General features: G+C 51.3%; 9 protein-coding genes across 9 annotated transcripts; 3 read left to right on the top strand and 6 right to left on the bottom strand.

Moving 5' to 3' along the window:
- Positions 1–49: 49 nt before the first annotated feature.
- On the bottom strand, positions 50–2,063 carry DBP8 (putative RNA helicase; the record flags this gene model as incomplete). Its single annotated transcript, XM_036774621.1, has 7 exons — positions 50–121; positions 177–265; positions 319–875; positions 929–1,119; positions 1,162–1,393; positions 1,448–1,571; positions 1,628–2,063. The coding sequence occupies 7 exons, from the start codon at positions 2,061–2,063 to the stop codon at positions 50–52; spliced, it is 1,701 nt and encodes a 566-aa protein (XP_036633123.1).
- Positions 2,064–2,227: 164 nt separating this feature from the next.
- PC9H_005043 (uncharacterized protein) lies at positions 2,228–2,843 on the top strand (the record flags this gene model as incomplete). The annotated part of the gene is made up of 2 exons (XM_036774620.1): positions 2,228–2,433; positions 2,489–2,843. 2 exons carry the CDS (start codon positions 2,228–2,230, stop codon positions 2,841–2,843), a joined length of 561 nt encoding a protein of 186 aa, XP_036633122.1.
- Positions 2,844–2,884: 41 nt separating this feature from the next.
- On the bottom strand, positions 2,885–4,412 carry PC9H_005042 (uncharacterized protein; the record flags this gene model as incomplete). The annotated part of the gene is made up of 2 exons (XM_036774619.1): positions 2,885–3,394; positions 3,501–4,412. 2 exons carry the CDS (start codon positions 4,410–4,412, stop codon positions 2,885–2,887), a joined length of 1,422 nt encoding a protein of 473 aa, XP_036633121.1.
- A 458-nt stretch (positions 4,413–4,870) lies between these two features.
- On the bottom strand, positions 4,871–6,085 carry PC9H_005041 (uncharacterized protein; the record flags this gene model as incomplete). Its single annotated transcript, XM_036774618.1, has 1 exon — positions 4,871–6,085. One exon carries the CDS (start codon positions 6,083–6,085, stop codon positions 4,871–4,873), a length of 1,215 nt encoding a protein of 404 aa, XP_036633120.1.
- Positions 6,086–6,274: 189 nt separating this feature from the next.
- On the bottom strand, positions 6,275–8,400 carry PC9H_005040 (uncharacterized protein; the record flags this gene model as incomplete). The annotated part of the gene is made up of 9 exons (XM_036774617.1): positions 6,275–7,119; positions 7,177–7,256; positions 7,310–7,374; positions 7,428–7,523; positions 7,577–7,648; positions 7,702–7,754; positions 7,807–7,854; positions 7,910–8,176; positions 8,238–8,400. The coding sequence occupies 9 exons, from the start codon at positions 8,398–8,400 to the stop codon at positions 6,275–6,277; spliced, it is 1,689 nt and encodes a 562-aa protein (XP_036633119.1).
- A 360-nt stretch (positions 8,401–8,760) lies between these two features.
- PC9H_005039 (uncharacterized protein) lies at positions 8,761–11,509 on the top strand (the record flags this gene model as incomplete). The annotated part of the gene is made up of 14 exons (XM_036774616.1): positions 8,761–8,957; positions 9,010–9,050; positions 9,107–9,162; positions 9,210–9,325; positions 9,372–9,524; positions 9,579–9,831; positions 9,886–10,276; positions 10,341–10,567; positions 10,708–10,761; positions 10,815–10,884; positions 10,953–11,040; positions 11,110–11,219; positions 11,280–11,408; positions 11,460–11,509. The coding sequence occupies 14 exons, from the start codon at positions 8,761–8,763 to the stop codon at positions 11,507–11,509; spliced, it is 1,935 nt and encodes a 644-aa protein (XP_036633118.1).
- A 118-nt stretch (positions 11,510–11,627) lies between these two features.
- On the bottom strand, positions 11,628–12,986 carry PC9H_005038 (uncharacterized protein; the record flags this gene model as incomplete). Its single annotated transcript, XM_036774615.1, has 8 exons — positions 11,628–11,654; positions 11,714–11,810; positions 11,872–12,290; positions 12,346–12,457; positions 12,526–12,628; positions 12,692–12,710; positions 12,764–12,875; positions 12,925–12,986. 8 exons carry the CDS (start codon positions 12,984–12,986, stop codon positions 11,628–11,630), a joined length of 951 nt encoding a protein of 316 aa, XP_036633117.1.
- Positions 12,987–13,026: 40 nt separating this feature from the next.
- On the bottom strand, positions 13,027–13,756 carry PC9H_005037 (uncharacterized protein; the record flags this gene model as incomplete). Its single annotated transcript, XM_036774614.1, has 2 exons — positions 13,027–13,134; positions 13,184–13,756. 2 exons carry the CDS (start codon positions 13,754–13,756, stop codon positions 13,027–13,029), a joined length of 681 nt encoding a protein of 226 aa, XP_036633116.1.
- A 254-nt stretch (positions 13,757–14,010) lies between these two features.
- PC9H_005036 (uncharacterized protein) lies at positions 14,011–15,346 on the top strand (the record flags this gene model as incomplete). The annotated part of the gene is made up of 2 exons (XM_036774613.1): positions 14,011–14,281; positions 14,343–15,346. The coding sequence occupies 2 exons, from the start codon at positions 14,011–14,013 to the stop codon at positions 15,344–15,346; spliced, it is 1,275 nt and encodes a 424-aa protein (XP_036633115.1).
- Positions 15,347–15,675: the final 329 nt, after the last annotated feature.

Here is a 15,675-nt window from a genome sequence, read left to right as displayed (position 1 = left end):
CACGCAGGGCCATGAGGCAGCGCAGGGCAATAAATAGTTGTATGTAACCCTACCCAGCAGCCACAGCGCGCTTCATCATATGCACCTTCTCGCGCTTCCCAAAATCCATGTCGTGGAGCTCCTACACTCCGCTATCAGTAAACAAAATCAAGATCCTTCCTGAACCATGTCCTTACCATGTTGGCTAACCGTTTCGCGGTAGAAACAGCATTCAGCTTCTCAAGTACCTTGTCCTCGGGGAGCGTCATTTCCTCTAGCTTGGTTTCTGGTATCGGAACTGTCAGACACGAGGCAGGGCGCGAAGCAAGAGATACCTACTTATCCGATCCTCCACCTTCAAGACGTTCTCTTCGTCCTTCTCCGTCACAAAGCTAATCGCGACACCACCCCGCCCCGCACGAGCCGTTCGACCAACTCGATGCGTATACTCGGTCGGTTCCTCAGGCATATCCCAATTTATTACCAGCGCAACATCTTCTATGTCCAAACCTCGAGCACCCACGTCGGTAGAAACTAACACGGGGACGACAAAAGACCGGAACAGAGACAGAGAGGTAAGTCTCTCGCGTTGTGTTATCCGCGAATGTAAAGCCGTCGCGCGTATGTTCAAGGATTTGAGTAGTAGCGTGAGATATGCCGCTGTACGGGGTCTGCGAACAAAAATAATGGTTGGTGGTGGCTGCCGTATATCATCGGAATCGTCATTCGTCTTCTTTGTGTCCCTGCGTTTCCCTTTCTTTATTGGTTCCGGGGGTGCTTGTCGAAGGTGGATCGTAGATTCGGGGGGATTGCATAGCAGATAAAATAGATAAGGTTCCCGCACGTGAGATGGGACCAAGATATAATGTTGCCGTAGCGTTGACACAGTCTCCACACTGAAAGGATGGACATGAATGACAGACAAGGAGCCACAGCCAAATTTACACACGACTCAGTCATCCGATGGACGAAAGGGCGTTGTTTCCCCTGTCTTGGTGGGGCTAATGATATATCTTCGATAGAAGCCGTCATGGTCGCCGTAAATAGGCATGTTTGTCGCTCCTTGGGCAGAACGTTGAACAGGAACGATAACTCGGGAGCGAATGTTGATGTGAGCAATCGGTCGGCCTCGTCCAGGACCTAGAGCAAGGGCGATTGTAATTAGTCTATTAGACTTGGAACAGAATCCTGGGAGGAACTTGCCAGGAACTTAACGCGGGAGAGATTCCACTCTTCATTGCTACTCTTCAGGTGATCAACGATACGGCCGGGAGTGGCGACTACTATATGAGGGCGGTTCCCGAGTTCAATAGCTTGTGTCATCATATCCATTCCGCCCACGATGACCGCAGTTCTTACGTTCATTAGCCCCCCCAGAACAGCGAATTGTTCCGATATCTGGAACGCCAGCTCCCTATAATAGATGCGCTTATGAACCAAGCGATTGAAATGTAGTGGTGGAGCAAACCTTGTCGGTGTTAGTACGAGTGCGTAGATGCCGTACGGGTCGACGGATAATTTCTGGAGGATAGGAATGGCAAATGCAATTGTTTTCCCAGAACCTGTTTTGGCATTGCCCACACAATCCCTTCCTGGCTCCTGGAGTTAACGCCGGCTGAAGAATGAAAGAGTGGCGTTCTAAGCTTACCAGCAAGTAGAGGCGGAATACAAGCACTTTGGATTTCCGTTGGGACCTTTATTGATACGCTCTTCAGAGCATTTTGGAGCGGCTTGGATATTCCCAACGCAGCGAAAGACTCGACATGTGGAGAGGCCTGAGCACGTTGGGCTGGTGCCTCACGCTTGGGTGCAGCTCGGGTTAACCTGTCTCCAACGACGAGTCGGCTTGATTTCGGATCGTTTAGCCACTGCATATGCTCCAAGCTCTGTCCGTCCCCACCTACATCGCTGCCTTCGCCTTCACTCCCACCCGAGTCGCTGTCGCCCTCGCTACCACTGTCCTCGTCGGATCGCTCGCTCGGATCACTACTTGTCGCGTCTAGTGCGGTCGTGCGTTCCAAACGCGCTGATTTCTTGCTGGTCGACGCGTCTGAGAACTCGGCGATGGGTGCTTTGCGCTTCATGATGATGAGAGTATTGGCAGAAGGTCAAATTTTTGACTTAGGGGCCGCTCAGCCGGCGCTCGAATTGACTCCTGATCGAGCCTCGGTGAGCGCTGTCAACCCGTCCGGGGAAGTACAAGTACTGTAGCAAAGATGTCCATTCATCCTCCCGCCAAAATACCTTCATGTCGTTTCGCAAGCAAGTTACCCCAGTCTCTGCACAACTTGTCTCATTTGAGACAGACATCCCACCAGCGGTCATCTTGAAACGCTTGGATAACAATCTGAATCGCGATGAGGCGAGCCAGTTAGTCCCTTTGCTACAGCAGGCGAAGACAAGGGAGGAAATCGAGAATGGGATGCAATGTCTTTTCAAGGAGTGTGGGTTCATGTACGTGTCCACGTTCTGTTTATTCAGGTCCGTATCTCATAGCAAAGTCGATTAGATTCTTCTCCGCCATCCCCCAACACAGGTGGATGGCAAAATATCACAACAAGAATTTCCCCGTCATCGTGACTTACACGTTCGGTAACCCCATCACCGCCCAAGGGATCATGCAGATCGATCCACGGGCTGCCGTCCACCTTCCTCCCAGACTGCTGGTGTTGGGGAATGAAAACGACACCGGGACAAGCATCCTTTATTGCCTCCCCTCTTCAATCATGCAAATAGATCACGACAAGGGATTGAAAGACGCTCTAGAAGGCCTCGATGCGAAACTCGAGAATTTCATTGTGAATTATGTGCTATGTGATACAGAGGATGGAGAGGATTCGACGAGTCAATCGCCGAGTTTGTAGATGGGATATAATACAGATATGAACGAATTACAGCTTCTTTTCTATTGCGGACTACCATAGTGCATAGAATAGTCTGATTCTGAATTAACGTTGCCATAATGGGAGTAAGCACCCGGCACATAAGGCGGAAGGAGTGCTGGATGGTGCGCGTATCCATCTTGAGAGTAAACAACGCCCGCAAAAGCTCCAGCCTCAAATCGCGGCTTCTGCGTGTTCGCATATTGATATGTCCCTTCATCCTGCTTCGACGCAAAATCGACTTGCATACCAGGAGTGAGGGGAGAAGTGGCGTTAGGGGAAGTGGCGTTGGGGAAAGTGGCGTTAGGGGAAGTGGCGTTGGGGAAAGTGGTATTGGGGAAATGTAGGCCGTTTGACAAGTGATATTGAGACATGTGTCGGGCATCAAGAGGAGACACTGATTCGTGGGTGAACGCTGGCAGCGTGTCGCCGATGTGTAGCGATGCCATATTTTGGCCCAACGCATTCACGGGTTGGGCGGTGAATGGGTCATGGAAATGGATGGGCGAAGGGAGAGCGTAGGCACCGTAGTTCTATATACAACACAGTTATGATGAGAAAAAGGAGGAAGGGAGTTTCGAAACTCGCCTCATTCATGTTTGCATACTGATACCCGCCCGATTGTCCGTAGTCCGTCACCATTGCCTCTTGTGAAGTACGCCCACCAGTAGCGGTGGAGGGGCGGCGCGGTAAAAAGCGGTGATCCTGGGGGTGAAGTTGAAAGGGATGGATCGGGCGCGTTTCGAGGCCTGTGCATGCTGGGGGCTTGTAATCGCATTCCATCGGGATGGAAGATGGGCGCAGACCTGGCGCAGACGAAGGACGGCGCGGTAGCATGCCAACGGGCGGAGGGAAATACGAAGGATTAGAAGAAAGGGAAGGTGATGGGGTCGGTGATATCGCCATAGGTGATAATTGCTCTGGGGGATACTCAAGCTTCGGACTGATAGTCGGTTGGTGCTTACGATGTCCTCTGCCTTTCAAAGGGCGTCCGGGTGGCGTCGGCGGCGCATATCGTAGCCGTAGTTCCTCAATCCAACCTTCCCCATTACGGTCCTGCCCCCGTTCATCAGTTTGCCCCCTTGCCTTCAGACGAGCGGGACCTCTCATGGGGGTGAACTTATAATCAGGATGGGCCCTTCGGTGCTCATCCTTCACTTTCTCAGCTTTGTTGCGCCACTTCGACTTCTCATCCTCGTCCATGCTCTCCCAGATCTTACCAGCCAGCTTGCTTAGCGTTTGTTGCTTCCTTTCAACTTCGGAAGGTACGGTGCCACTCCTGAGGAAATCGGAGCGAAACAACATAAAAGCGTTAGCAGGACGAGGGACGCGTTTCGGCTTGGGGGTGGACGGTGTATCAGGCAGGGAGAAGGGTTGCAGGGAGAAGACGCCTTGCCCGAGGCAAGGAGTCGCGTCGGCGCAGTCCGGCAATGAACTCGCAGGCGAAGGCGTTTGGTCCATGGACTGAGACGACGACATATACGGCGACATCAAAGGCGCGAGAGCTCCCGAGCCACTGCTTTGAACAGAGTGAGAAGTAGACGGTTCCATATCTTTGAGAAGCTACTTTGATGCGTGAGCATGGAACGAACGAGTAGGAGTGATGATGGAGAATGCTTACCTTTCGAGGTACTCACCGAGAACTAGAGGAGGCCGGGGAACGGAGAGAAGGTGGCAATGCATCTTATATACGCTCAGATTGAAGGAGAGTCGGTCGTACTGCGTAACGTGTGTACGTCTTTGACGTCGCGTGCACACTCAAAGGGGGGAACGAGGCAAACGAGGCAGGTCAAAGCGTGCCGATCGTGTGCCATTGAACATAGCAGTAACTTGAAATTTCTTCGCTGACTTCGAATATTGTGATTATTTGCGAGGGAGGGTGCATTGTGAAGAGCCGCCGAGGTACCAGTAGCGTATAGGAAGATGTAGACTCTATATAATTACTATTAGGTTGGTGACGGTGTGGGATGGTGTACTATGCAGAATGGAGTTGGGCTGCGGCCGAAGGGTCAAGGCGAATTTAGCGGTCTACTTATCCAGTGGGCTTCACTAGCTGCCTTTCGAATTCGATTCATGACTGCAAGTCCTTCCCTGCCCTGATCTACTTCCTCCACGAATATGATCTCAACACCTTCACGTTCCAAAGTTAGAATCCCATCAAATAACCTCTGGGCGATCGTAGCAGGGTCGGCGGAGGAACCAAGAGGGAAACGGAGCCACTCGATATTTGTTGGCAAGGTCAGATGTGAAAGTGTTGAATCGTCTAACAAAAGAAGACCTGCTTTCCGTATATCTGACCCAGGGAGTCGTTCTGCAAGGGTCGCGAAATAAGACGCGGCGTCGATGGGTGTTTGATCGGGAGGGGGTTGGGAGTGAGTGAGGAGGAGGATTACTGGTATTGAAGGGGAGTAGTGTCTATATTTCATGCCCGGTGTTGTAGGGACTTGTTCTATGGTGGTATCGGCATAGTCGCGTTTGTGGACGAGAACTTTAGGCACTCTTCCGAGATCGTACTTGCTATCTTCGAGCGCTTTTTCGATATCCTCCACCGTGACACCACCTGGTCTAAGGATCCGAATGTCACCATCAGGGTGCAGACCATCCGCCACCGTGCTTTCCAAGCCGATGTCGCAAGGGCCGCCGTCTAAGATCAGGCGAACTTTGCCCACAAGATCACGATAAACGTGATCTGCGCGTGTAGGGCTAGGTTTTCCAGATGAATTGGCACTCGGGGCAGCGAGGGGTATGTTTGCCTTCGCGATCAAAGCTCTTGCCACGGGATGCGAAGGCATTCTTACAGCAACTGTTGGTTGACCTGCAGTGACAATATCCGGCACGCTGCTTGGCTCTCTTGGAAACAGTAGAGTCAAAGCACCGGGCCAGAAGCGGTTCATTAATATACGATAAGAAGGGGGAATAGCATAGTTCTTGGGTAGCAGTGTGGAGAGCATGGCGGGAGATGAGACGTGAACGATCAGAGGGTTGTCGGCAGGTCGACCCTTCGTGGAGAAGATACGAAATACAGCATCGGTGTCCGTCGCAACTGCTGCAAGACCGTACACGGTTTCAGTCGGAACGACCACAGGTGTCAGTGATTCGGTGAGTTGTCGCGCTGCGATGTCGATGGCCGTTTCTGTGTTCTTGTCGGAAAAGTGCGGTTGTCCATCGCGAGAGAACGTGATGGAGGAGGGATCACATTTCAAAATACTTGTGGCTGAAGCCATCGTAGTCGCAGTGGTGCAGAAATTTGGAGGTGCGCGAAGATTTACATGATTCCTGATCATGCACCGCCAGAAGAGAAAATTCATAATCGATGGGCGTCTGTCTAGCGCCTAGTTATGTGCCGACAAACTGGCAAGAAGCGGCGGGTATATTTATAGGATGTCAAATGTATACTCTAGTTTGTCCAAATATCAAGATAGTATCAACCCCAATAGTATGGTAGTTATAAGCAAAATGGGGGAAACTGTGCTCATGAAACCCTCGTTGTCGGAAGTGGAAGGAGATGTCCTAACCAAAGGCGACGCGACCATCACAACGGCAATTCCAGGCCCAGTGACATTCACCGTGCATCCGTTAGTGCAATCGATCTGTGTGTTCGCCATCGCCCATTGCGTATCATCGTCTGAAGGAGTCACGAGGGTCCCGTCTCCTGAGGTTGCGAAAGACTGTCCACCCCACGATATCTTCTGTTTCTCCCCAGCGCTAGCGGCGGATAGGTATTTGACTGTCAGCCCAGCTGCCTTCGAAATATCTTCTGCAGAAAAGGTAAACGTCGCGGGCTCCGATGAGTTCGCGTAGTTGAACAGGACGATCCGTCTGAGAGACGAGTCCCCGGCATCGTGGATTGCATAGGCGCTGACAGTAGCCTTTCCATCAACAGTGGAGTTTTGAAGGTTCAAGTCCGTAACAAAAGTACCGTTGTCAGAAGCCAATGCTTCGGCGGTCACTAGAAGGGAATAAAACGAAGGTCCAGTGGTCCAGTTGCCCGAGAGATCCGGAGTGTTAGGTGGCGAAAATATGTTGTAGGTAATACCCCGTTCGCGCGTGTGGAGGTATGCAGCGACATATCCCATGGATGCCAGCTGTAGAGCGTAGTCTGTCGACCACATTGCGCCCACAGCAAAGGTGTCTGAGATCCCAGGAATACCCCCACAAGACGCAGAATTGAATTCTGACATAAGAAGTTGGGGGCGTCTCCCTTGGGTGTCCAAGAGAACAGAGATGCCGTGTTCCTGCCAAGAGGCTAGCTTGACGGCTATAATGGATATAAGCATTTGAAGACACCGAACATGATCTAAACTCATGGACTTACTATTAGAATGCGTCATATACCAAGGTAGTTCGTACGGGTATTTTCCGGCGACACAGTTATTCTGTGGGTAGTGTTGTAATCTGCTCACTACAGTTTCAGAGGCTAATATCACGAAGTTAGTAGGACTACTTACGTGAGGTATTTGAGATCGTTCCCGTAAGCTGTCAAGTAACCATCTTGGAGCAAAGACGCTAAATCCTGTAAGAGCGTTTTTCCAGTAAACGTACACGATACGCTGCCTGCGAACGTACCCAGAAGCAACAAATTGTGGGGCCGCCTAGATTTTGGAGCTCAAGAAGATTACCCCCGGTAGTATTTTTCAAGTGACTTGTGACTGTGCCAAATTCCTTTCAAACGAAAAATTTTAGTCACAATCGACACGATATGGAGGCCTCCTTACATCCATGTAGTTTCCGGTGGTATAGTTGGCGAGGTTAGGCCTCTGTTTGTGAGCGGTATAGAGATCAGGTTCCTGTGAAATCGCCTTGATTAATACGATGACCAGACGGTAGATCTCAAACTCGCATTGCCCAATAAAAAAGCATCCAAGTTGTCCCCAAGGTTCTTCTTCGCGTCACCTTATGCACAGGGTAAATATCGGGGCAAGTTAGAGTTTGATATCAGTCCTACCTGCCAATAGAGGGACATTTGTACTATTGGGGTCAAGAAGAGAGAGTCCTGTGGTGTTCCTGAGTGTCAGTTCTGTGGGGATTTCTGATGATGAGAGAAATACCAATGAGGTACTGAGCGCCTCCAATGTTGTGGGCCACCTCGTTGAGGACTTCCCAAATCGTATCGCCATAGTTCACAGGCTGATTATTGGGGTTTGCGTTGGGATCGGTGAGCTGTAGCATAGGCGATGTCTGGTCTGGGATGTACTTTGAACTATCCATCGAGTTACCGCCAATCCGCAGGCGTAGTGGTACATTGGCGGTGCGTGCTCGGATAGTTTGTAGGTAGTTTATGACGGCGGGCGGTATCGAAGACGCGTTCTTGCCAACTAGATACCGCGATTAACTCAATGTTAAATAAAGAGCCAAGGAAAGAGCCAAGGAACCCACAGTATTCGTCCAAGAAACTGAGCTCGAGACTGATCCCAAGAAAGTTAGGGTGTACGACATTCTTCGAACCGGGAAGCGCAGGGACGGTCACTTCCACTGGGGCCAGGGCGTAGCAAAGGAGCGGGAGGGTGGCCAAAAGAGTGAGGCAGGACGGCCAGCGCATCGTATAGCGGATGAAAGAGTGAATCGGGCATGGAGGGCCTTTTAACTATCACCAAGTTCCCATTCAGTCACGGAAAGCCAAAAGTAGCGGGTCGCAGAGCCCGCATCTGGTCCAGAACACGACCGCCTTGTACCCGCATCGTTGGAATTGCACTGAGATATGCCTGGAGTTGCGTGGCCTTGAAACCCACATGATGGACATGATGATCACAGAATCAACTCTATGTTTCGGCGGAAATGTGTCTGTTGTTCAGATTCAGTGAGTCGGTACCGTCCAAGTGGTTTTGATGATAATGAGATGAAGCAAGGCATCACATCACGTGTTGGCGTCCCTCTTACCGACCTTCCGAGTTCCTCAATTATGCCTTTCCTCGACGAGCCCAAGGACGGCCATCCCGTTGGTGCCACGACGTTTGCTGTTCGAGTTAGTCCATCGAAGGTAATCGGAAATGCGCGACTGAACAACGAACCGGCGCTGCATCTAGAAGAGGTCGCGTTCACTGCGTACTATCCCGCAGGCCCGGCAACGCGCCGTAAGGGCATGCCCTGGTTACTGAGGTGGGCATCCAACTCCAGATAAATTTACACCTGTGACTCGAGCGAACCTCAGGCCTTTGAACGAGTCGTTGCGTGGATTTGTACACTTTGGACGTTCGTGGTTTCGTATATCAGTGGCGGCCTTGGACTGAACTATGGTTCTCATTCAGGGGTGTCTTCCTGGCTAATATGGCCGCTCATCTACTGCTTCGGCGCGTTCATCAAGGCATATAAATCCATGTACTCTGATATCAGCATACTGATGCTACGTAGGTCCCCGTGTACACAGATGCTCCTCTGCTGCGCCCGCCAAAGCTTGAAACGAAACAAACACAATGGCCCCTGGTACTCTTTTCCCATGGATTGGGCGGAAGCAGAACTGCTTATAGGTACCTCTAACTTCTTGTTTTTTGATGGAGATTTGACCGGACTCAGTCAAATATGTACGCGCCTCGCTGCATCGGGCAAAGTGGTACTTGCTCTAGAGCACAGAGATGGTACAGGACACGTCTGCATACCACGGTCTCAAGATGAGACAGGTCGCTTGGTACCCCGTCCGAAGCGATATATCCGAGAGAACGATATCAGGTGAGCTCCATATCGCCTCTGCCCAATTTATCATTCCCTGACGCACTTTCAAAGCTGGGAACCAGACGAATCGCCAAAGGACCAAGCCCAACCTTTATCCCTACGCACAGAGCAGCTTGCATTCCGCACACAAGAAATCTACATCGCGTATGAAGCCTTCGCCAAACTCGCGAATAGCGGGAACAATGGTCATTCCCTGGAGAACATCGACGGCGCCCCCGTAGATTGGGAATCTTGGGGACCGGATTACGTGAACTGTACCTCAGATGTCACTCTGGCAGGCCATTCCTTCGGTGGATGTACCGTCGTAAGTGTGCATCGTGATTCATGACTGAATGGATGGATGACACGCTGCGCATAGCTTTCTATATTGAGCACCGAGCCACCCCCAGGCCACCCCCGGGTTCCTGTCACGAAGGCATTGGTTCTCGATCCGTGGTTAGAACCCTTGCCCACCCCCGGGCCGTCGCCCTACTCTTCCGCGACCCTCGCAAACGCCATCGAATCCGTTAACTCGGCCAGCGCGTCCGCGTCAACTTTACACCACGATAGCCACGATAGTGATAATAGAGATGTTGCACATGCCATGCCTTCTGTGCATCATCAAAAGGGCGAATTCGAACAAGCACGCTCCCACCCCAGAATACTGGTCATCAACTCGGAGCGGTTCACGCTTTGGAAGGACCATTTTTCGCGATTGCGGGACGTGATCAAAGAATGGGAGCCTCGTGGAGAAAGCATTTTGACCATAAGTTAGTTCACCTCTATACCTCCCCTCCCTGCCATCTGAGGTTGACGATTTAATTCTGCAACTAGTACGCGCCGAGCACCAGTCATTCTCTGACTTCCCAGTACTTCCGCTGTTGAGAAATAAGACATCGCGCATGATCATGCAGCTGATAGCTAAACTGTCGATTTCGTTCCTTGATGGAAGCATTGAGCGCACCGTGGAGACACTGAAAACCAGGGAGATGGAAGCGAAGGTTATTGGGACCAAGCCCGATGGGAGTCCGAAACGTCAGTTAATTGGTGACGCTGGGGATGTCATTATTCATTGATACGACTATCGCACATTCTCTTTGTGTAATACGGACGCTGATAGGATAACGCATACTTAGAGCCATAGAGCACGAATTTACGTCTTTGACTTGGTATTTTGCAAGTTTCGACGAGCGCTTAGCAGTTGTCGATCACTCTTTCCATCACTATTCACGCTATGAACATACGGCCTGCAAAAGTAAGGTTTAGTTTATTCTCAAGTCAGCAATCCTAATAGAATCTATGTAACAGGTCGATGACCTACTGGGCATGCAGGCATGCAACCTGCAAAACCTCCCAGAAAACTACACATTGAGATACTGTATGCGTTGACATCCAACTCTTCATGGACAGACAAGCTCACGACAACACCTATTCGCCTTCCCACAGATCTCTACCACGCCATGACCTGGCCATCTCTTTCATACGTGGCTGAGGACCATCAAGGTCGCATAGTGGGGTATATACTGGCGAAGATGTGAGTGACCATTCGCGGCATACTGTGATAATATACTGTGTGGGGACAGACGTGCTCACAAGGCTGTAGGGAAGAAGAGAGAGATGAAAAGCAACCCATCCACGGGCACGTCACATCAATATCGGTTCTTCGCTCGTATCGACGTCTTGGGCTAGCGAAGAAATTGATGGTGCAGTCGCGTGAGTCTTTGAAACCTACTCGCCATCATCACCTCCTGACAAGTCTTAATCCGCTCTTAGAGGAGGCGATGGCTAATATATACCGCGCCCAATTTGTATCACTACATGTACGGAAGTCCAATCGCGCAGCGCTGGGGTTGTACAAGGACACCCTTGGTTTCACTGTGAAGTCTATCGAAAAGGGATACTGTAAGCTCTGCCTGATATTGAGTCCGTCACCGAAGGCTGAAGTCGTCGTAGATGCCGACGGCGAAGACGCTTATGCTATGGAACTGTCGCTACAACAATAAATTCTCGCCCTTCCCTTCCTCTTCCTTCTCCTTAGGAGGGGCAGCCGTCGCCTCCCTCCCCGTGTCTCCGCTCGACAAGACCGCTCGTCTGACAATCTTTGCTACGTCTAAACCCAACTCATAGTACCCATCGTTCGTTGATCCGCTGAACATCCCCGTGTGAGCCTTCAGTTCATCCGCCGCCAGTGAATTCGACGCCGGAACGAAGTACGGGCGCGTCCGTGAGGACTGCGGAGGGAGGACGACGAACGTGCGTGGATGTAGATGAGCTGGAGGTGTAGCTGGGACCAATGTGTAGAATCTAATGATCAATCACACGGTGAGGGATCTTGTTGACGTTCTATCATGAGATGTGGACCTACGTGCGGAAGACTACCCCGTGTTGTTCTTGCGCATCGGCGAGGGCTTCGAGTCTGCGCTTAAGGCTTTCCTCATTCCACAAGGTCCCAACGTACTTCATATGGTCCGCGAACCATTTGTAGCCTTCTCCAAGAGTGTCGCGCTGGTAATACAGACCCCCCGCTGCAGCGCCGGCAGCAAGAGCGCTGCCTGCTGCAATGGCTGCAGGAGCCCACCGACCCCATGCGGAGGTAGCAGGCTGGGTTGCAGGGGGAGCAGTGATCGCTGCAACGGATTTCCGTTGAGCTTGATTTGTCGTACTAGTTGCCTTCCACCCTCCGAAAGCCGTTAACAACCCGGTCACCGCGGTATGTGCAGTCGTAGCATATTCGACAGCTTGAGCGGCGCTGTTCTTGAATACGGATGGGTGGAGCCCCAGGTACTACCGGGGTCTCATGAAGGGAATCTGCGGTCGAAGATAAGATTGTGATACTTACCGGCGTATCGAATGCGATGCAGGCAACTATGTTGGGCCACAAGGGTGCTTCTTGGTCAGGTCGCGTCTTGAGAAATTCGAGAAGGCTGTCTGCTGCAAGAAGGCCGCCCATGCTGCAGCCGGTAATCAGACCCACCAGCCCACACCTTATTAAATGAAAGCAACGGAAGATGCGCCGTACCTGTGACCGCATAGCACTATGCGCACCTTGCCGGCACCACCTCCAGATGCTACTTCTCTGTTTACGGTAATGGTTGTGAGCCAGTCTGCTAATCGGATGACTGCTTCATTCTATGAGTGATTCAAGCCTGAGTCGAAGGCGTTGGCGATCTGATAATGGAAGGAACTTGCCAAGTCGCCTTTGGTCTACCAATACCGTCGTTTGGTGGTAAATTACTATAAGCAGGGCGCATGCGCACCTCATATGCCGGAAACACGATGCATTCAACTTTCGAAGACGGTATAGATTGGGATAGTGTATGTTGAAGTCGTTCCGGGAATTTCGCAAAGGTATCGTCGTTTCCCTTGAAGCTGATCGTCGCAGGTCAGTAGACTATCACGACACCTCCTGTGCACTGACCCGTGTATGAATACGATGAGGATATTGATCTCCTGGGGCAGAGCTACTTCCAAGTTCGACATAGAATGAATAGTTTGTGTACAAGAGGGTAGCCCCTATGTTCTAGCTCTCATCTTCGTCCTCCTCATCGGCGAACCACCTCTCTTCTGCATCACGGTCCTCATCGACGTCCCACGTCTCGTTCCAATCCGCAGCGTCGTAGTTGGCTCCCTGCGTGCCTTGTGTGATGGTCGTGGCCGCAATCGTGGAAAGAACTTACCTCTAATAGGCCGTAGATAAACCGTTCCTTCAGCATGCGCAGGAAGGAGCTCTGTGCTTGGGCCGGCGTCTCGACATCAGGAGGTAAATCATCTTCAGAATCGTCGTCGTCTTCCTCAGGAATGAAGTGATCCTCCCTCTGTGTCGCACGGCGTATATCCCTCATGTGCTCGGCTTGGCGCTCCTCTTCGTACCCAGCTAGCAGATCCCCCAGCTTGCCTACGTGCTGCGTCGACCCGGACATGAACTCCCTCTTCGCCCATGCCTTTTCCTCCTCGGCGGATTGTTTGAACAGAACGCGATGGTCCTGCCCTTCCCACAGCGCAGCCCATGTATTCCTAGCAGACTCGAATTTGAATTCACCTGGGCTGGATTCAATGTATTTTAATCGTCTGTTCCGAATGAGCGGTATTGTCGTTCGTTGCTTCGGAGTGGTGCATTGGGAGAAGTAACTGAAGAGATGCGGGGGAATTTCCTTGATATGTTTTGTCAGAAATTCAAGCGGTTCATCCTGCGGCGAAGGACGGTAATCAGGTGGAAGTCCGAGGTATATCAACGTTGATGAAGAGGCCATGACGAACTCACTGATGGCGACCCTGAATTGGGTTGTCTGCCGTAAACAACCCACAACAACCACTTATGTTCCACTCGCAAGCTCTGTTCAATGCCACCATCCAGAATCCTCAATTCGACCCGCGCTGTACCAGACAGACAGTGAAACACCCTTGTCATTGCTTGGACGCCCCTCTAAATACGCAAATACTCTCGACATCGTTGCGAGCATATACTGTACTTGAACCGCCATTACTCAGGCTCGTAAATGCACACATGGCTTCGGTAGCAGCACGGTCCTCTCCTCCTACAAAACATCGCATTTACGAATGTCGGTGGTCTTGGTGCAGAGAAGTATTCTACAGCAATCAAACGCGTATCCAGCACATCATCGATGCGCATATCACTGGCATGCTGCCCGACCGCAAAGGAGATATCCGGCTACTGCGGTTGGCCCAGGATGGAGTTGGCGAGAGTATGCGCTTGTATGACTTGGAAGAGACGCAGAGGACGCAGTCGCAAGCGAGTGACCTGCACCCGATTGAAGGTACGCTGGACTATGTTACTCCTGTCAGATTATGAGGACTGAAGACGGCTTCTGGAATAAGCAAGGACTCCAGTCTTGTCAACTACGGCTTTGCTTCCATATACCCCGGAAGCCGGTAGCTCATCGTATACTCAAGACTCTCCTCCCATACATCAAGAGCCATCAGAATTACCAGCAACACAATCCAATATCCACGTAACTCCTAAATTTCGTCGCGGAGGATTTAGTCGAACACCTATATTTGAAACTCTATCGTCGCCGTCGCAAGATATGCCTATCCTCTCCATTCCCGACTCTCCAACCTTTGATGCCCTCGTCTCAGCTGCAACTCGGCAGCAAACTAAACGCCATCCCTGGCAACCTTCAGACAGCTCGTTCGCGTTCAACGATCATTCCCGTCGCGATTCCAGTTCTACTTCATCGTCCGGTTCGATCAGCTTTATCGAAAAGGAACTTACTCAGAGTCCCCCCAGCGAGACCGAAGCGATCGAGGATGCGTTTTTGAATGGTCCTGCTATGGTCCAACGTGCCAATGGCAAGCGTGAATCCACCCCCCTTGCTATACAACGGCAGCTCCACCCCGCACAGAATCAACCCATAATAGCGCCAATTGCCGTACCTTCCACGAAGCCCTCGCCTCAAGCTGATTTGTCACCAACGTCTTCATCGCAAGGACGAAGGACGGTGATACGTCAGCCGTGGTATGGGACACTCCCGGGTCATCGGAGGAAATCACAAACTGGCATTCGAAAGCGGCCTTCCGCCATTGATACTAGCTCGTCGTTGGGTTCCAGTCAGGTCGCTGGTGCTGATACGTCGAAACAGCATACACCACGGTCGGACGCGTTTATACGCGCAGCTACAGAGTTCTCGCAAATGCAAAAGGGCAAACACGACCCCACGTCACCATTAAGACGCGACTTTCCATCTCCCGGCAGCATTGCTGCCGACCCTTACAGCCAGTACACCGAAGGACCCCTCTCGCCGTCCTTCGAAGAATCAGATCCGCTAGCTTTCCTGCAAACACAAGGACCGTATCACAGTCAAAGTCAGAGCCAGTCTTGAGTCCAATTGCCGAGGCGTCGAGCCGTTCCTGTATCATTATTTACTTATTCTAGTTTATGCTTCGTGTTAAGATCGTGCTTGGGTGAGTAGTCCCGGGCCTGTTGGGATAGCAAAGCTGATTTTGTGAAGTTGCTCTTCATTTCCATCAGATATCAGATCATTTTGAGTGATCAGGCCGCCGAGAAAGTAGTCCTCGTCACAATATGAGCTTATGACCGAACGTGGGTTGAAACCCTGCTTTGCATTGAGCGTTTAACGGACATGCAGTCCATTACGCAAAGGACCTCCTCATGGCCTGTAACTATTAAACACACCGCGTTGGCGAGGCT

This window comes from Pleurotus ostreatus, assembly GCF_014466165.1.
Source record: "Pleurotus ostreatus strain PC9 chromosome Unknown scaffold_3, whole genome shotgun sequence".
NCBI classification, from domain to species: domain Eukaryota; kingdom Fungi; phylum Basidiomycota; class Agaricomycetes; order Agaricales; family Pleurotaceae; genus Pleurotus; species Pleurotus ostreatus.
Note: the sequence above shows the minus strand (reverse complement) of the source record. Positions and strands in the feature narration are given on the sequence as shown.